The sequence below is a fragment of the Alosa sapidissima genome, chromosome 16, assembly GCF_018492685.1.
Source record: "Alosa sapidissima isolate fAloSap1 chromosome 16, fAloSap1.pri, whole genome shotgun sequence".
NCBI classification, from domain to species: Eukaryota; Metazoa; Chordata; class Actinopteri; order Clupeiformes; family Clupeidae; genus Alosa; species Alosa sapidissima.
Window position 1 is genome coordinate 11798078 of NC_055972.1, and position 21234 is coordinate 11819311.

The following is a 21234-nucleotide window of genomic DNA, read 5'->3' on the forward strand; positions in this document are numbered from 1 at the left end:
TGGCTCAGCCGTCTGAGGCCGAGAGAGCCCCGGAGAGAGAGAGAGCGAGAGCCGAGCCAGGCTGAGTAGCTTTGATAATCGCTGGCAGGCTCTCCCACCCCTGTCACCACAGCAATCAGTCTACAAGGGCTCCACAGCAATCAGTCTACAAGGGCCCCTGACGTAGGCCTAATCTCCATCTTGTTCGAAATGATTATGGTTTTGTTTCAGTCAGCAGACTGAGGTTAAGAGAAAGTAGAAGAGAATATATGTGGAGAGTATTTACACCAGTCAACATTATTTTAATAATAGATCTGATCTAATGCCCCTAAACCTTTGTAGTTTTATAGGATGTGTTGTACAAACTGTGTTCTATACTTGACATTAGTTTATTTTGATTACATTTACTTAATTATTATGAATTTTCATAATATATAAGAACATTATAATCCTATCCAGTACAAATGCTCTGTGTACAAGATTTGCTCATGCTCATGCTGTCATAAACTAACAAAAAGCTTCATTAAACATCTCGCAATTGACAGATGCCCATATTGACATGACCGCATTGCAGGAATGCATCATCATGAACATGGCCAGTCCATCTGTCAGTCTTGGTAATATCTAGGGCACTTTAGCCCTTTTGTGATAGTGAATACCCTACGATAACTGTAACGATAACAGCAAAAAAAAGTATTGTTCCAGCTAATGTGAATGACGACTATAGCAATTAAGATCCTAATATAATTTATAGTTATTGTGATGTCTTTATAGTTATCGTTCTTTGTTTGAACAGCATTATGACAGAGAAGTGCAAGGTACAATTTACACTGTTTCTCTATAAAGGCCAATAAAGTAAATTGTATTGTACCTGACAGGTTTCGGCTACCTTGCCTCTGTAGCCTTCATCAGAGGTGTCACGTGATGTTGGCTACAGAGGCAAGGTAGCTGAAACTTGTCAGGTACAATACAATTTACTTTATTGGCCTTTATAGAGAAACAGTGTAAATAGTATATCAGTAGGCCTAATGAACCTCTTCAATATAGTGCAAGGTACACATTCTTCTGAACAGTGCTTTATTAGCTGGTCATCTGTCCTTGTGAAGCCTTACCACCAGGAAACTGTTTGGGGATAGCAGTCACCAGCTCGCACTCGTGCCTGTGCAGTCACCAGCTCGCACTTGTGCCTGTGCAGTCACCAGCTCGCACTCGTGCCTGTGCAGTCACCAGCTCACACACTCGTGCCTGTGTTTGGATGATGAGTAGGGAAGTGCGGTGGTAGCGGCGGTGGTGGCGTCTCGGCACTGTCACTCACCCTGGGCCGAGGGGAGCGTTGTGCAAACAGGATTAAGGCTGGGAGTGAGCGGTCTGTTTGCTGAGGGCCATAGGGGGTGAAGACTCTGTTGTTATTAATTAGAGTGGACGCACTCCGCGGGATTTTGCCTCTGCCGGGATTAGGGGCGGGATTTCCTCTCCGGAGTCATGACTTCCTCTCTGGGCCGCACAGACTTCTATAAACGAGCATGAAACGAAGGGAGGGGGGGGGGGGGGGGCGCGTGTGTGTATTTGTGTGTAGGGACTTAGGTGAGAGGGGAAAAAAACAGAAGGGGCAAGTAAGAACCGAAGAGAGAAGGAGAACACAGTAATGCAAAGTAAATGAGAGGGGAAAAGAGCAGTGCTTTCCGAACGGAATCTGTGGACTAAGTTGTGAATTTGTTAATTGCTAAAATAACTCATTAACATTGATGCAAAACAAATTTGATTAATTTTAATTAAGAGGCTATAACTCGTTGGAGATGTTTATCTAATGCGTTTTAATGAGTCCCGTGCCTGCCATTAAACCAGCTGTGAGATGTAGATACGTGTGGTTGAAAAAGAGAGGATGGTTGCTTGTGTCTGTGTGTATGTGTTTGGCTGCTTCCTTTGTTCTCTGTTTATTGATGATTATTGGTGCCGTTAATGAACCAACTGTCTGCTCAGACCCTTCCAGATAAATGATGATGATGAATGATTTGCAGTGAAAAGCCAAAGTCTACCTGACCCCCCACTCATCCCTTAGGAGCTGTGACTCCTGGGTGCCGTTTGTTCACACAGATGCCAGTAGCACGCGACAGTCCGTGAAATCACAGATATATGAGTGTAATGTTACACACTCATCTTCCCTGAATGGGATTAGTGCCACCCTGCGTGTAAAATGTACTGTTAAACATTGATTCTGCATCACAGTTTCAGCACATGGGGTGGGGAGGTCGAAAGGTTTGTGAGTTTGTTCAATATAATTCATTAGGTGTTGGTAAGGAACGCCATCACCATAGTTATTGTCTCCATTGAAGAAAGTATAAAACTCCTCCATGCGCGCACACACACACACACACACACACACACACACACACACACACACACAAATACACCCACACACCCCTCCACCCCTTGCAGACAGACGTGTGTGCTGGTGTTTCTCCTGTAACGCGTACAGGTGTAGGGGAAGTGTGGCGTTGGATGTGTGGGGCCAGAGGTGGCCAGGGGTGCGTCTGTCGCCCCGCGGCCCTGCAGGCTGCTCTCCCTGCCTGTTGTTGCTTGGTACTGTACAAATTGGAACATGATTCCCTACAAGCGCATGGGGAGGCAGCAGACCACACAGAGGCAAGGAAGCCAGGGAGGGGGGGTCCCCCTTTCTGGCCGAGATTGGAGCCGCCAGCTCAATGCTTTCCTTGGGACGTGGAAACCGTACAGGCCTTGAATCAGTATCTTCTGAATCACATCGCTCTCCCTCTTTCTTTCTTTCTTTCTTTCTTTCTTTCTTTCTTTCTTTCTTTCTTTCTTCTCTCTCTCTCTCTCTCTCTCTCTCTCTCTCTCTCTCTCTCTCTCTCTCTCTCTCTCTCTCTCTCTCATTCTCATTTACTCTGGTATTCTCACTGTCATATGTGTGTGTGTGTGTGTGTATGTATGTGTATATAGAATACACTTATCGCAAAAAGCCACATGCACAAATATCCAGTGGTACAAAGAATTAAAAAGCGTGTTAAGGTTTATAAATAATCTATTCCATTTAAGGTTCCGTTTTTTTTTTTTTTTTTTTAATTTTCCTTATGCGTCTCCCAGCCTGTGACGGCACTGCTGTCGTTGCTAGTGACCTAGGAGTGGGCGTCCACAGCCTCTTAGATCAGAGACCACCAGCTGCTCCTGTCTTCCTTGCTCTCTCTTTTCTCTCTCTCTCTCTCTCTCTCTCTCTCTCTCTCTCTCTCTCTCTCTCTCTCTCTCTCTCTCTCTCTCTCTCTCTCTCTCTCTCTCTCTCACTATCACACTCACATGCACACACTCACACCAGCTCCACCATCACAGACACACTTCACACTTCCCTCAATGTGTGCAAATTTTCACACACATTGCTGTGGCCATTTTTGGAAGTACTACGACTCTGTAATTAGCAGAATGTTGTAAAAAAAAAAAAAAAAAACGCCACAAGCTTACCATGTCACTCGATTGGATAAACAATAGGAAGTGTCAGAATGAAATGCCTGTGTGGCTTGTTATTAAGTCTGAGAATGAATGTTAACATCATCGCTCAGCTTGAGAATTCTCTTGGCAATGCTAATGGCATCTCTGCGCAGGTTGTTTGTTTTAAAATTTGTTTAATCACCACCAGCACAGCAGTCACACCGCAAGGCTTATTTGTGTTGGTCTGAGTGACGGTGACCAACATCAGCATTTAGCCACTATGAATCAGAGGCTGGACACCTCGCTTGTGTTTTCTGCTTGGTGTAATTGCTGCGTCAGACGCAGTGAGGAAATGGGACCTGCAGATTTACGGCCTCCATCTTGTTTCCTGAGAAAACCTACCTTTCAGTGTGAGGCAAAGCAGACCCCCAGCCCATGATATTTCTGCCCACTGTGGTATTTACTTAAAGTGGAAGAATTTGTAGGCTGATAATTTAGTGGTTTAGTGAAGCACAATAAAACTATTAAAAGTTCCCAGGCCCACTGTGTTCAAAGGGGTCATATTCAGGACTGGACAAGGCGTCGGACACAAGGTGTGTGGGAAAGTGCTGATTTCAGCAGCATCATCATTACTGAAGTGCTATGTGTCCCCATTAGGTTGGATTGTAAAGTTGGAATATTCCCACAGAGTGTGTGTGTGTGTGAGTGTGTGTGTGTGTGTGTGTGTGTGTGTGTGTGTGTGTGTGTGTGTGTGTGTGTGAATGAGTATGAGTGAGAGATGGAGAGACGGAGGCTTAAGTGTGAAACTGAGCAGTTTCAGGAGATGGCTATTGGGTATTTGTTTGGGATGGTATAATGATAGTTCAGCCAAGTTGTAAACCAGTAGTGTGATGGAGCTGCAGCATTTCCTTTACGCTTTTGGTTGAATTTCCAGTTTATTTGTCTTTAATATAATTCTGTTATTTTTTTACACTTTAGCACAATTGTATAGCTTTGATCATTTTTCTTTCACTTGGAACTATGCAATATTCAGTCATTACTTAAATTAGGGTGTGTGTGCGTGTATGTGTGTGGGTGTGTATAGATGTCCACATTCCTCGGGTCTATGGCCGGGGGTTGGTAAAGGTCCATGTGTGTGTGTTGTGGTGTGGGAGCTGACAGGTCTGGTGTTAGTGGCGGGCCATTCAGCGCCACTTACAGCAGTGTAAACAGGCCTGCTGAGCTGCGGAGAGGCGTGAAATTCTGCCCCTCGTCTGATTTATGAGCGCTGGGAGCCTCCTCTCTCACCTAAGGAAACATGATCCTGCCTCCCAGCCAGCAACACAAAGCATCACAGAGACCCACCCCCCACTCACTTACTCCGGTCCAGCCCACACCACCAGGAGAGATGGTCAGCCACAGCATCAGAGATGAGATTGCTGACCAATGAAAGCCCAACTCGATGTAAGCATCAGGACATCTGCAGCATACATTTTTCCCTGGGCCCTCCAAAACAACAAAACATAGACGTGGCTTTCAATTTGCACATCAGTGAAAAGACTTGAGAGTGTGTGCATTTGAAGAGATTCTGCAATTATTTAGCACGCCAAGGTTTTGTAGCCTCTGCAACACTGTTGTCCATGGAATTGCTCAATTATATGTTTATTAAAAGGGGCATTGAAGAGAGGAGACTGGCATATTCCCTTCATAGACCCAACAGAGAAGGCACAGATTAATTTTGCGTTGTATTTGTTCTTTTGCATTCTTTCATCCATGCTCACAGTTATAGGCAGGGACTTGTGTTAGACCTGCTTCAGTACCTAAGTGCTGCTTTTTCTAAACCGCGAAAGTCTGCAACAGTATTGGACAGAGAGCTGCATCACATGCCTTGGCAATGTGAATGAGAGGGTGGGGGGGGGCGGTGGTCAATTTGGATAAATGCTGGCTAGTGGGGGCCTGTCCAGTATCCGTTCGGTCAGCTGGCTGAAAATAAACCTCGGGAAGAGAATGTACCCTGAGCGGTGACGCAAAAGCCTTGCTGTGTGTTTACGTTTGTTCCTGCACTTGTATGTGCGTGTGTTAGCGTGTGCGCACACGCAGTGGTAGTGATGTCATCAGTGAGGTGACAAGCACGTGCACGCATGTGGTTCCGAGCCAGGAAGGTGTCGCTCACACGTTGGGCGCGGCATCAGGGAGGTCGGGAACGGGGACAGGATGTAATCATGTGCCTGACAGATTGGCATGCTGGGACAGGGCGAGCGGACAGCGCGGATTAAGAGTCTGGACGACTGGCCACCCACCATTTTCTTGGTGCCTCTTTTGTGTGGTTCTCCTTATTTATTTATTTATTTATTTATTTATTTATTTATTTACTTACTTACTTACTTACTTACTTACTTACTTACTTATTAATGCCAGTATCCAGCTAGCATACAGGTGATGGGCTTGCTGCCCATCTAAGGTATGATCTGGAGTGGATATGGTCCACTATAGTAGGGCGCACTGCAGGTGTGGCATAGCCGTTCCCTGTCACTTGTCAGCCGGCTTATACTTCTGAATGCCTCTGGGATGGCAGCCTGTGAGTCAGTGTGGGTGGGTTAGGTCCTTTTTTTTTTTTTTGAGGAGGTGGTTGTGGTATTGCAGAATGCCCTGCCTGTGCTTTGCCATGCTAAGATGACCTTTCTGAATGAATGAAAGCGATAGGCCTTTGATGGCAGTGTAGGGGCAGGAGGATAATGGACAGTGCTCCACAAGAGGAATGGAGGGCCCATATTAGCATTAGAAATGAATGGTGCATACCTCATTGAGTGGAGCGCAGACAGACAATGAGCTGAATCTAACCAACATCTGCTCTCGAGTATGTGTGTTGTATTTGTGCGGATAGGAGCAGTGTTCATTGCTATGGCTTCCACTGTAAGCAGTGGAACTGACTACACCCATTGCGAGAGCGCACATTTGAAAACATTTTTAACCAGTCTTTTTAAAAAATAAAATGACACACTGCAAATGGGCCGCTTTAGTGTGGCCTGCCTGTAAGCCAGATTCGTTCTTCTCTGCGAGGTTGCTCCTGTTCAGACACTCAGCTTTTTCTCCTGTCATCTCTCCATTCACAGTTTAAGATCCTGAGGGCTAGAATAAAACCACGCTTCAAAAATGAATTGGCCATGAATCATTTCCTGCACTCCATTCAGCGTTCGGAAATTGCAGTGGTAATTTCATTTCTGCCCTGACGCTGTATGAGCGAGCCTCTCTCTTTCCCTCAACCATTCACAAAGTAGATTCCCCCTACTCCCAAACACACACACAAAGCACTCACCCATACACACTCTGTCACACTCGTACACACATACTTGACGCAATAGTGGAAACGGTCCAATACCGTTCTGAGTATCTGGCTTCCACCTGTGTGTATGATTTATGTGTGTGGCTTTCTGAGTTTGTACTTTAAAAGCATTCTGTTGTGTCTGTGTCTGTGTGTCTGTCTGTCTCTGTCTGTCTTGTGTGCATTCACTGGCCTGACAAGTGAGTTAGAACTCTGTTCCGTGAGATGGAGGTCTATTGAGAGTACAACCGCAACACACACTCAGGCTACACACACATACATACACACTCACACCTGTCTGTGTACCTCGGCCTCTTTTGGCACAGACTAACCAATTTGTGTCTTTAGAACAGACTTTGTGTGATGATGTCATAGCTGACGTTTCCTGCAGACAAATATATAAAAAATATATACAAATCTGAGCTGTCCTTTTAGTGTTGGAGCAAGTGATTTTAGTTGTTCTAATATCTATCTGATGGTACATAGCCTTCTGTGTCATTGTGTTATATATTCTTTTGATTTGCTATTGTAATTGGTCTAGTCAGAAGTATAAGGCATTTGAAAGGGTCTGACAATTACATCAAAATGATCTCCAGTTCATTTGCAGTGTGGTCATATACTCATTTAAATATAGTAACAAGGATTTGTGTCCCAATTTCTCAAATAGAACAATGATGGTTTTGTACCTGGAGTCTTCTGGTGCAGTATTGCCGTAAATCCTATCATCAATTCATGTAGACATAACTCTCTGTTGACTTAGTTTTCCCGGTCTGTATTATTAAGGAACATTTATTTATGTTAAATACTGTATGTTAATCATAAAGTAATCCTTTAAGCTAATTACCCTTTAACTTATCCATTAACATAGAGTTGATTTGTTAGCAGAGGCCTTTTTTTGCTTTGCTCTATGTAAAACAGTACATCTATATCAGGTTCACTTTCTGCATTTTCCGTAGTATTTTACTGTAATACACGGTGATGACCCCCCCCCCCCCCCCACACACACACACACACACACACACACACACACACACACACACACACACACACCTCAAGGTCAGAGGAGAGAGTGCAGAGTTTTCCGGTTGAATATGAATGGAGTAGACACTGACAGAAACTGTCAAGCGGAGTAACTGGCCCCAAACAGGATGCGATCATACGGCACGTGGCCAAGGTGAGTGCTACTTTGAAAGAGCAAACTAGGAACATTATTTGTCTCTCCTCGTAAGAAGCACTTTTCTTCTCTTTCCCGTTCAGATGATCCTTATCAGAGACACTACCCATTCCGTGAATGTAGTTGTCTTTTGCAACTTCCAGTACCGGTATATTGGATAGATTTCATTTTGAGGTTCAGCCTGACATGCACAGTTTATTTGTGTGTTCTACCTAACTTGGATACACCACACTTTAACATGAGCGAAGGACAGAGGTTCCCAAATTACTTTAACAGCAGGTCCACAGTTGACAATGGGAAAAAAAGAGAGATTATTTTTCCCTGTGCCATATCACATCTGAAACATCTGACAGAAAATCTACAGTGCAGTCTTCAGCTGACTGTATTTTGATGACATCCTGTGGTAGCTGTTCCATAATAATACGTATTAATGTAAAATGTCTCTTCAGGGAGATGACCAAGGTCCTAAATCACATACAACACGTCCTACAGGGATAGTATGCCACTTGATATGTCTGTTATAGCATTAAAAAAGGATCAGATGAAAAAGTCAGTTCTCCAACAAATGTTAAAATCATTATTATCGTTATCGTTATTAAAATCAGAACAAAGATTTGATGATCTTATAGTCAGAATCTGAATCTGAAATGTTAAAATTGAAACTATATCCAACTTGGACCCTCTTTGCCCCAGGGGCCTGCCCCACACTTTTGGAACCAGTTTTAGGATGGAATCTTGATTTTACCAAATCTTGGCCATCTTTCCCCCCATGCATTAGCACACACTGTGGCCTCAGTGAAAAGTAGTTCAGTTTGTTGTTTTCCTTTGGCTATTTGGGTTGGGCAGTGACAGACCATGGTAACAGCCAAACATTTGTTTCAGTACGTATCGGTACAATTCCCTACTGAAGATCTGGGTGATAGGGTCTACAGGGACCATTTAAAACCCACTCTCAGCTTCCCCCAGAGCCCCCTTCCCTGTTCTTAAGGCCCCCAGATGAATCAAAAAACAGCATTTCCTCTTTCTAAAGCAAGGCCAAAAGATAACACTTATCATTGGGTTTTTTTTTTTGCCTTTTCCTTTGAGAAGTGTAGGCTAGATATTGCTATAGCCTGATCGACTCCTCCTGTCACCATAACTGGTGTCTCATTTAAAACCTCAAACTTCACTTCCCCTTTGCAACCTGCAGTATGAAGCTTGGCAGGTTTATTCCTAGCTGCCTGTTCGCCTTAATGTGCGCTATGATCATCTAACATCAGCCTCCTGCTGGAGCGAGCTGTCTGGTAGCAAGTTGCAGCGTCTACCTGAGCTTCAGCTCTACGTCCAAACTGGACCCTAATCCTCATTGTAGCTCCCGGGAGGCCCCGATAGCCTAGCAGGAGGGTTTTAGCCCAGCCTGACTGAGATTAGCATGCGGGAAGCAGGCCTTTGCTGGAATGTGAGGATAAGTCGGCAATCAGATGGAGACATGAAATAGATAAAGCGTATTAAAAATCTGAGACAAAGAGGCAGGAACCAGGCTCTGTCCCATTGGTGAATTGGGTATAGGCACCATGTCTAAGTGTTGTTAATCATTATCTTTAGAGGCTTATCACTCATAATTGGATTAATTATCTCAGCCCCATTTTTAACTGACAGTTAGTATGATATTGTATTCACTAACACTAGAATCAAGGTGATGAGGCCTTTTATGAAGAATCCACCATATTCCTTGTTTATTTATTACTGATGCCAATTCTTTCAATTCATTAAAGGTGAAATTATAGATATTTTGGCAATTCTTCTGATTGTATTTCCTATTGGGTAGCTGCATTTGAAGTTTTTTTCTGAATGTATATAAAATGTCTGTGGCAGTTGGCCTGGTCATCCTGATAAGACAGCACACAGGAAGTCATGTTGTATGATTATTTCCTGTGAGATGAAGTTGTTTCAGAGCTCTTGGTCACGAGGAAGTAGGAAAGGAAGAGGACCACAGATCAAATCCCACAAAGAATGAGGATGTGCCTCTTGGATACACAGATTGCCCTCATGACTAAGGGAGAGTCTTAACGTCAACAATGGTTATGTGACATGGACAAATTAGCTGTATGTTAATGATCATTTAAAACATCATTATTTAGGTTTTTTTCTTAAGGTGTGTTTTGTAGGTTTGTTTGTGTTTCTTCGTCACCCATTTAACTTGGTCTTTTTAAACACTGAAGGAGTTTGTGTGAAAGAGCATGCACCAAAAGGTGCACGTTAAATGTTTACTGGTAGTCTACTGGTAGTTACTTGGTCTACTTGCTCACTTTAAAGGCCGTTAAGTTGCAAAATTTACTCATCTTGATGACACTCCTCAGGGTTCAGAACAATATGAGATCCTATAAGCACTTCTTTGAGAGTGTTGTGTCAAGCCCGGCAAGTGGTGTTTTCCACAAGGGCCAGGGGTCTATGAGATGGAACCAGAGCATGTCTTTGGCCAGAGAGTTGTACCACAGAGTCGGGGTTGGGGGAGCAGACATTCTCCCCCTCAAAGATACTTTGGTGATCGTGTGACACAAGAAGACAACCCATCAAACACCAGGAAGTCTCATAAACTCTTACCCCTGGGTTGCAGTGGATTGTCTGTCCAATCCCAACACCTTCTCCTTCTCCTTCTCCTTTAGCCTCCCTATTCCCCCCCCCCCCCCCAACCTCGTCTCTCTGTTTATTTGCCTCTTTTCCCTCTTGGGGAGTGAACTCTACCGTGACGTTTGGCAGAGGTTCTGCTCAATTTCACATCTAACTGTGTCTTTTATGAGTGCGGGAGAGTCTAAACCCATCGAGCTCTCCCTTATTCCTCTTTGCTTCTGTTGGGCATCTGTTTATTAGGGATGCTCTTCCTCTATCTCTGCCTGTGATCGCTTGGTAATAGGGAAGCTACTGGGAGCCAGTGAAGCTGAATGAACATCTCTTCCACTCCTGGGCTACTGTCTGCTCAGGGGCTGATCACGGATGAGGGACTCTCTGATAAGGGTTAGAACACAGATAAGGTGTTGGCATTCAAATGTTCTTGTTTGGCTGTCCAGTCTGCTGAGATGTCAGTAGCCTACTTGTCAGAAAAAGAAATCAAAAGTAGCAAGAGTTGAGGGAAATGTTTTTTTCAGACTGTTTATGTGTTTATTTATTAGGGATGCTGTTTATTTATCTCTCACTGTGTGCTCTCTTAGTTATAGCCACCTGGCTTATCTTCCCTGAAGTCCTTGGGCTCATCCAAGCTTACAAATTAATCGAGTCAACTCAAATACTGTGAGTCAAGTTGCATCTTCTTCTGCCATGAGCAATTCCTTCCACCAAATTCCTCTTACACCTCATCCTTATTTCTTTTTCTTTCTTTCAAGAGGGGATAAAGGAGAGGTTGTTTTGAGGATTCTGCCACGTTCTCGGGGGCATCAGGCAAGTTCATAGGGCACGTTTTATTAACACTGCACCAGGCGGAAGTAAATAAATAGGAGCAAGTGAGCACTAATGTAACGGCCGGCGTGATTAAGCCTGTCCACCCTCCCCTTGCAGTAATCCGGGGTAGGTGACCCCCTGGGGGGCAGAACTGGGGTGTAATGAGTTCCCCAGCTGGCCCCTTCTGGGACCCCCCTGGGACCCTAGCGCTCGTGCTCCGCGCCTCTCCCACCCGCTTTAAACTGCCACCCTGTTTGTTTAGCCAAGATTAGGAACGTAAAAGCCTTACAACATCCTGAACACAAACCTGAAGGGAGACAGAGAGAGAGAGGGAGACACCGAGGCAGAGATGTGGAGAGAAGTGTGGTGATGAGGACGACTTTCCATAACTGAGAGAAAGTAAAAGTAGAAAACCCTTTTTTTTTTTTTCTTTTTTTTTTAAACGCTCGGGCACTCGGGCAAGCTTGGGCACTCTTATTATATTATTTAGATATCACCCTTCTTGATGAAAGATACTTACTTTAAGGAGTAGCACAATTTGGAAATTAAGTGTATCCCCAGATTTCCGATTACAAAGTTACTTGAAATTACTTTTCTTGGAAGTCTCACTTGAATTTCCTAATTTCTTTGATAGAAATGGTGGCTGTCCCTTTCTTAAATATGTTAAATTGAACTAATCCCTATTAGAGGTTACTACAAAGCATGTGATTACTGTAATTAAGTCAGGTTCAATGTTAATATATGTTTAGATGGAATACATTTTCAGGATCTTCATGTGGAATCTCCAGTTTTTTCTGAAATGTTTATGATCAATTTTGGAATGATAAAATATATCTGATGGGGTCACAGAGAGGGGAATGTGTGCTCTATAGTCCAATGAAAAGATGGTTAACAGTAATTAACAACTGGAAGAGAAATGATAGACTACCTTTGGGCTAATATAGTTTCACTGGAGACTTCAGTGAAACCATATTAGCCCAAAAGCTGCCAAAACAAGCCCATCTCAAAATGTCCTTAGAGGGGTATGACGTCTTAGGATGACTCTTCATCAGCAAATGCATTCATATCCCTGTGAAAGAAAACGATGAGGGGGGAAAAAATATCTACATTCCCACAGGACATTATACAGAATTACTAAATGGTATTTCTAAGCACTTTTAATAGAGTTTATTGGCCTATAATTTTATAGGGATTTTTATTGAGAGACCGTTGTCTTTACAGGTGCATGAATGCAGAGTATGTTAAATAGTCTGTAAAATGTACTAGTAAGGCTGGCTGAGATGGAACTGAAATGTTGGTGAATTCTGATTGGTACATTGACCCACTGCCCTATGTAATATTAATTACTCATTTCCTTTTCTCTTTAATAGTCTGCATTCTTATTATGCAGTCTGAACAGCCCGTTTGATTGCCTTTGCTACTGGATTGGCTTTTTCCTCAATTAAAAGTACATGTATAATATATCTGAGGAGACATGGAAGGATATTTCTGGATACTAAATTTGGTCTTACATAAACATAAGTGGCTTACTTTAATAAGCTTGTCATTCTGACCATTCCATTCGGCCGGAAAAGCATCTTTTGACACGTCATCTGCTGAGTAATGACTAGCCGTACAAAGCTGTGTGATGTGGAAGTTGATGCAATTCCCACTGTGAGCACAAAAGCACTTTGCTGCGATTCAGCTTTTATCATTTTATGGAAGTATGAAAGGACACACCCAAACCACACAGGTGGCTCCTGCCTCCACGAGTGAGGAGTCACTCAAAGAGACTTTCAAGGTTACTAGAAGTCATTATGAGAAGAGAACGTTTGTGGTTGATTTAACCAAGAAAAAGCAAGCTGGACTGATGGCGTAGCCTCTTGCCCTCCACTGGCCATAGCGCAGGTGCCTGGCTGGTTGTTTGAGGGGCACAGGAAACAGATGTGTGGTGATAGGGCCTGTGGGGGTCAGGGGTGGGGGGGGGGGGGGGGGGGGGGGGGTTCTATCAGCCAAGCCAGTCTGCTGCCACACCGGACCCCTTCATTTCCTGTACCACTAACAAGTGCCTGGCCCTGATAAGGATTTAGTATAGAGACTCCATTTGAACAGCTTGTGTGTGTGTGTGTGTGTGTGTGTGTGTGTGCGTGTGTGTGAATAACTATACTTGAGGTTTTATGATGAAAGAGACAGAATCAGAGAGGATTCTATTACAGGATGCTAGAGAGAGTTTGATGTTGGTCAACACAGAGGGGAGAAAAAAAAGAGATGAAAGACCTTGAAATGAAAAGGTTTAAGTAATAGCTTAAATGGCTGCTTGGTTTGATTTCTCTATAAGATATCATGATGACCTTGCAAATATTCATTTTATTTGTACCTTTTAAATTTACTTTTTCACCAGTTACCACACGCATTTGTGCCACTTGGTTTTAATGTGATGAAGCTCTTAAAGCTTGGGATGGCATCTGACCAAAATATACACTCATCTCCGCTAGTTACTCAAAAATTACTGTCAGTCCTTCAGCTTTATGTTTTCCTGTATGGCTGGAATTGGTGGGCAAGCAGGAAGTGAGGAGTAAGGGTGAAGAGCTCTCACATCCTGTGTCCGAGGCCATCATGAAGCCAGTATTGCCCGCCCTGCCCTCTTACCACATCCTGGGCCCCGGCACCCAACACTTGAGCGCACACACATGTTAGAAAGCTTCCACTGCTCCTTGCTATCTTTTGGATCTGGTTCGTTGATCACACAGTCTTAACACATCAGTTACAGAAGAAGATCAACATCCAGCTCATGGAAACGGTTTCACTAAAGTTGGGAGTCATGTGAAGCTGTTGTCTTTTTTTTATGTTTATTTTTCTGGTGGTGTTCTGACTATTTTTGTTCTCACCCCCCCCCCCCCCCCCCCCCCCCCCCCCCCCCCCTCCTCTCTCTCTAGCCCCTGCCCAGAACAGGGAATGGGTGATGAATTCAACCTCATGGATCACTCAGACCTTTACATCTTAGACTTCAGTGAGTATCAGCGTCATACAGACACTCACACACACACACACACACACACACACACACACCACACACCACACACACACACGCGCACACACCTCTACTGTCAGGAACAGACGGGAAAAAACAGCATGTGTTCTGGAAAGTGCAATTACACTCTGCAGAAAGTGTTACGGATGCATTCATTAATGGACCAATGATATTACTAAAAACAAACCCTGCCCACTTCAAGTTCCAAACTTGAAGCCAATGTCTGCCATCTCTGAGGCTTGTTTCTTTGTGTACCTCTATGTTTAATGACATCACCCCCCAGCTCTCAGCTGGGTTGCCGCGAGGCAGCGCGCCAACGTGCCAGCTCCCGGGACGCGGTGCCCTTGCGGTGCCCCGTTCTTCCCAGTCTCTCACTCGCCGGCAACAGGCCCAGGCGCGCAGCGGGCACATCCGGCTTGAGCCGGCGGGCACCAAATAAAGCCAGCTACTTCCTGTTTGGCGCACAGGCTCGCCACTCTGCGCCACGGGAAAGCGAGTGGAAAATAAAACCCGGGGGAAATCGCGAGGACTGGCAGAACCCAACCCTGGCCACCTACGCTGGGTGGTCGCCAGGGCCCACGTGAGGCTGATTTGCGAAGGCCTGTCCTCGGCCGGTGCCAGGTCTGGACCATATGGGGGCAGCGTGTGGTGTCGGAGCAGCCATTTTCAGCCCTCGGGCTCATTGCTGTCGCTATTGATGTGGAGATGCGGTCTTAATATAGCCTCATTTAGGGAAGTAATGTTTTCACTCACTATTTTAACACTATAGGGTTTATAACTGAAATGAGATGTTAAATGGTCTGAATTGCACATATTTACTGGTCCTGTTCTTATGTAGATTTAGCTCTCAGAGCTGCATTAAATGTCATTAGTCCCCTTTGAACCAAATATACTGTAAGTGTTGAAATATACACTATTATTTATTTATATATATATATATATATATATATATATATATATATATATATATATATATATATATATATATATATATATATATATATATATATATATATAATAAAATCATTAGTTTTAAAACATTTTAAAATCAGGTGTATGGTCCTGAACAGACTATGTTTGTTTGTTTTTGTGATTTGCATTCATTCATGCCTCCTTTTGTCCCTCTTGCTCCCCCCTCTCGCAGGTCCTAATTTGAAGACCTTATGCAAACTAGCTGTTATACAGTATCGTCTGGAGCAGTCAGGACTCCCACACGATATAAGGTGAGCACATCTCCTCATCTAAGAAACTTGTGTTGACTTCTGTCTGATTCAGAAACTTGAACATTGGGTCGAGTCTCTTGGGCGTTTCATAGAGAGACAATAGACAGCCGCTGGTTATACATGGTTGTATTTCAAGCTCGGTTCAAGCTCTACTTAGCAGATTTACTCTCGCTTAGACTTCATATTGACAGATGCGTGTGTGTCTCGGTTGGATTTATTGTCTGGTAGCGTAAATGGATAGCAGCCAAGCCACCTCACACACACATAGATCTTCCCATCAGCCCTGTGTCAGTGGAACTCCCCATACTAAGAGGCTTGAGGATGGGGGTCAGAGGGCACCTGTTGACTCCTAGGGGCTCTGCAGAAGGGTCCTTTAACATGCTCAAGAGGGCACCGACCTCACTAACGCGTGCGTGAAACATGCGCGCACACACACACACACACACACACACACACACACACACACACACACACACATTTGCAAAACACATAACACAGACTCCCACACACACTCACACTTACATACTCACACACACTTGTGAAACACATCACATACACACACACACACACACACACACACCAACACACATGAAGCACATACACACACGCTCAAGCTCAGTCTCTCTCACTGAAGCAGACTTGGTCAGAGTGGCAGGGAGTGAGTGTGAAACCAGAGCTAGAGATAACAGTCTGAACCTCAACCCCTGACCTCTCATCAGGTCAGCTCTAGGCCCAGTCAGCACAGTCTGCTCCTGCTGATCGGGTTACGTGTGTGTGTGTGTGTGTGTGTGTGTGTGTCAGGGAGAGAGAGGGTGGGCAGACTAAGAGCACAGAAAGTTAAATTAAACTAACACCACAATATACAGACACTGGCTGATAAATGCCCTCAAGGTTTTCAACCAATGTTCTACTACAAAATAGTGTATTATATATCCAGTAAATGTTTGCAGAATATTCAGAATACACTGATGCCATTTATGTTGCCAACTTCTGTGATAAGTTAAGATGTCGTGTGAGTGAGTGTGAGTGAGTGTGTGTGAGTGTGTGTGTGTGTGTGTGCGCAAGCAAGCATGCATGGCCAAGTTAGCATCAGTCTTAATAAAAAGTTGGGTCCATCTCTGTGTCTCATTGAGACTGATGGTCTGCTGTATAAAGGCCCTACTGATAGGCATCATTATGATTGCTGTCTGTAGAGGAGACACAGGGTCTAATGGTCCCCAAAAATCAAAAAGGGGGCCCGCATGCCTCTTATCTGTTCCCCTCAGCCGTCCCGGCCACTGGCCATCAGGAGTGTCTTGTGCGCCCCTTACTGCACCCCTCTCCCCAAATCACCCCCCAACTCACTCACTGAGTTTGTGTCTTTTGAAGAACAGTCGTTAAGGCTTGGAGTGAACAGTCCATCTGCAAGGTGCTTAGTGCAGGTTACCAGCTACAGTGCAGACTGACTACATTGTGTGGCTTATTGTAACATTTCGTTGTGATGGCTAGGTTAGTTCAAAGTGGCTACATTTATTCATTATGAAGCCTACGGACTTACTTGATTTATTGAATGTTAGCTACACCGTGAGCTACCATCACCATGGAACAAAACTTTGTGTTGATCATGTGTTAATGTAAAAAAGTACTGTATATTTTCATGTAAGACACATGATACATACACCCATACACACACACACACTTCTACCTTTCATTTTATATTACTCTATCCATCCATCCATCTATCTATGTATCCCTCTATCCCCCTTTTTCAATTAAATTCTGTCAAAGTTGCTTTATTAGCATGACTGTTGATTGAGATTAATACAGTGTTACCAAAGCATAAAAACCAAAACGTTCTTTTCTTTCTTTCTCTCTCCTCATCCCTCTCCTAGGTGGGAGCTTACGGCCATGACTACCAACAGTAACATAAGCCGACCCATCTTCTCCTCTCACGGCTGAGGAAGGTCGCAGTTCGCCCCAGCCACTCTTATTCAGGAACCTGGTCCTCGACTACAGTCTCTAAAGGAGCTCTACGCTCTACCCCTCCTCCGTTGTACAGTGTGGATCTGGATCTGAGGGTTATTTCTTCTTCTTCCTCCTTCTCCGGATGAGTCTAATTCTGATTCAGTGTTGTCTTTTTATCTCATGACTGGTTTCTCAGCATTTTTCTTTTTTTTTTTTTTTTGGGTGGGGGTGCTAATAGAAAGATGCCTCTCCGTTTTTTGAGGACCATCGGACATATTGAACGTTTGACGACAGTCTTCTCATCAAGGGCAGAACAACCTTCCCAACACTACAGACACCTTTTAAACAATGTTCAGTGTTTGCATCATTTTTTCTCCAAATAGAATTCTTGGAAATAGAAATGTTGGTCTCCTATTCATTTATCCCTTGTAATTTTCTTTCTATACATGGAGGAGACAAAAGGAGGTTCAAAAGTTGTTCAACCATCTGCGTACCGCTGGAGCATTTAAAAACCCTGTTCTCGTGCTCATCACTTCCAGCAGCCAAACCCAGTGTTCACTCCCCCTGGAGTCTCCGGCAAAATCCCCAAGACTTCCAAGCTTTTTTGAGTCCGGGTTCTGGAATTTGGACCCTGATTCTGTTTGTTTTAGTTTTTGAGGTTTTGGCTAACGTGCCTATGATCATGAGCGCAAATTTGTCAGGTACAGTTGTGCATTTAAACGAATCCGTCTCTCTTCAGAAGTTGGACAGCCTTTCCCCTTAAAAACACTTATGCTTAGTAAACATGCAAGATGCATAACAAAGTGTGTAATGGACTTGTAGACATGAAGACCCTACATTGTTTTGGTTTAATAGCCTTATGAGCAGATCTATCGAACCCTCCCCCCCATGCAGCCCTCTCTGAAGTGGTGAGGAATTTGAATATTTGTAAAATGCTGTTTAACGCGGCTGAGTAGCCGTGAGTGCCTTGAATGAATTGCGCCACGTCTCAAGCCAGGACAATACAATTTCATGGTCAACCTAGCAGGATGTTTGCCAGGTCACAGAAATTAATCATTTCAGACCTCTTGAATCAAGACAACCCAAGAAGTGATGAATTGTTGATGTAGTGACTACACGTCAACTCCTTATTTGTAAACAAACAAGGATACAATACATGCATATTTGGGGTCTGCTACAGCACGGGGCATGCTAGACAAAAACAGTGGACAACGCTGATAGGCCAGGCCTCCCAAAAGCGCGCAGCTGTTCCACGCAAGTAAAGCCACAAACACACACACACACACATATTCATCTGGCTAATAGCTGCACGGGACCGCAACATGTGAGGGCTTTAACAGAGGCTTTGAATCCATATTCAAATTTACACACCCACACATATACATGTTAATGCAAGGTCCATGCTTATAAACAGACATTGATGGTGCTTGTCCAGGTTAAGGCTAGGTGCATGTGTGTGGGCTGTATGACGCTGGGTCCAGCTGCTTTGTCCCTGGGCGAATATGTTGATGACTTAAGAGTGGCTTTATCGGTGTGATGACCGGGCCCAATGGTATTCCTACACCTACTGGCCATGGTTACACAGCCCAAATTCAGTAGTCCCGTTCTCTTCTGTGACTCTCCAAAAGAAATGAAACCGGTTCAAGTGCTGGATTTATGTTCAGTGTCATGATGTCTTCAGGTAATTATATTTGATCAACATGTGAATGTGAATGCGGGGTGACTAGATTCATTTTAAAAATAAAGAAATGAATAAAAAATATATATTTCAGTAACAGGATAGGTGCATCAGTACATTTTTGTTAATATCAGATGAAATGATTGCTCACCATGAAGAATTCCTATTTGATATTTACATTTTGGTGTGCATTTCTTTTTTTATTTGTTTTCTATATATCTATATATATTGGATGATGATGAAAATAACAATAAAGTTTTAAAATTGCCACTGAGTAGTGTTTATTTGTCATTTTTCTTTATCATTCTTGTATGTTTTTTCACTGAATAGAACTCAGTACTGTTCACTTACTAAATCCCCTGACCAGAACGCTACCTTAATATAACATTTCCAAAATCATGTTGATGTCACAACCTCATAACATGACGAATGGCACTTCTGCCATTGTCTGAGCGGTCCTCTATAGGCGATTACCTCCCTGGACATTTTCTGTGTTACAAACACTTCCCTCCCACCTCCGAAATGGAAACGGAAAAGAGCTGCAATGCTACAGGAATTCATAGATCTTTCTACAGACTGCTGTCGGTGCATTCCCTCTATATTATATCGGAATTATGTTTATACTTTGTTGCAAAATACGCATATTGAGTTTGTTTATTATTGCGCTTCTCAACTGTGGGGGACCCCGAGAGCAAATCTTGTTAAGTGCTGCTTTGGAGTGTGTTAAATGCCCAGGCTTGTTATCCATTTTATTTACTGCTGATAACCATACCTAAAGGTGTCACTTCTCTTCAGACAAGAAGTGGTAAATGCTTGATGTAGGTGGTTCAGGGTGTTTCATTTAAATGTATAATCTGCCCACTCTGCAATGTATATTTCCATTACAGTGCTAATGTGAATGTTGATGATGGATATGTCATGAGATATGGCCCTGGTTGCGGCTGATCAGGGGCCTCTCTATATATGTGATGGGCAACTAAACAAGTCCAGTGCAATTCTAAAGTCTATTCAGTGCAAACTCAAAGGTGGTGTATTATGATTGGGGGGGGGGGGGGCGGGGTTATGGCTTATAACCAGGGATGTATTGCTGCAAAACGCCCTGTGCATGTTTTGCCCAGGGTACTGCTATGAGCAGTTTATCCTAAGCAACAAGCCAGACAGATTTTTACAATTCTGAGAATGAGAGGATAAAGTAAAATCACTGGTGGGTTATTTTTTGTAGACTGCAATGTTCTCCAATTTGTTATTTTCTGCATTTCTGGCTCAATTAAGTTTGAAATGTTGATTTTTAGTAGTCAAGATCCATATGTTGCCAAGCTGTTTCTCTACATAAGCACTCAATTAGAAAATATTGTGCTTGTTGGCAGGTTCCCCAGGGAGGCATAGTGGTTTAGTATGTTGTCATATGCACAGTGAGATAAGTATTGTTTTGTCTGTTGCATTAAGAATTTTATACACATTATGAAACATGTCCATACTCAACAGCAGTACTAATTGTGCCATTGACTGGGTAATGTTAGTATGGTGTATAGTATCTGGTCTCCACTATAAACTTCCCCACCTCTAAACCTCACTGCACTCCTCAGCCAAACATTCCCCATGATTAGTCCTGCTCGTGTCCACTCTCCCTGCCTGTGACCTTGGTCGTGCTGTGGCCTGGCGGAGACTGCCAAAGGTCAAGTGTTCGGCGTGGCTGCACTGTGACGGACTCCACCTGTGCAAGCGAGCTGAGGCCCCTGCCCTTTTTTCCCCCATGAGCCTCTCCTGGCATCTAATGGCACTGGCCGTCTCTCATTAACAAGAGAGGGTGTGGAGAGAACGAGCTCAATCAGGCCTCCCTGGGGACACGTGGTGAAGAAGGGCCCCTCCAGGCCTAAATCGAGGATTAGAACCCATGTCGTGTCAATGGGGACTTCGGGTTGTTATGACCTGCAATTCCCTCTACGAGACCGGCCCGAGTCAAAACCATCCTGGATGGGTATTATGTTGAGCAAATGGATGGATTTAGATTGATGACCTCCCCACCCAGGGTGCCTCCACTCACGGCAGTCTGATAGCTTCAGCTGATGACAG

The 21234-nt window shown here is 43.9% G+C and overlaps 1 protein-coding gene across 7 annotated transcripts in view; it reads left to right on the top strand.

The window, feature by feature from the left end:
* Window positions 1-19435, top strand: part of klhdc3 (kelch domain containing 3) — a 31679-nt gene extending 12244 nt beyond the window's left edge. For 2 of the 7 annotated variants that reach the window (XM_042065541.1, XM_042065542.1), the window contains exons 9-11: window positions 14222-14295; window positions 15461-15539; window positions 17411-19435. In XM_042065541.1, the coding sequence (XP_041921475.1) occupies window positions 14222-14295; window positions 15461-15539; window positions 17411-17477 (220 nt within the window). In that variant the 3' untranslated portion in view covers window positions 17478-19435. Of the gene's footprint in view, window positions 1-14221; window positions 14296-14599; window positions 14759-14783; window positions 15208-15460; window positions 15540-17410 lie in introns of those variants that run through there. The other 5 variants (XM_042065539.1, XM_042065537.1, XM_042065538.1 and 2 more) reach the window with 4 other exon arrangements.
* Window positions 19436-21234: the final 1799 nt, after the last annotated feature.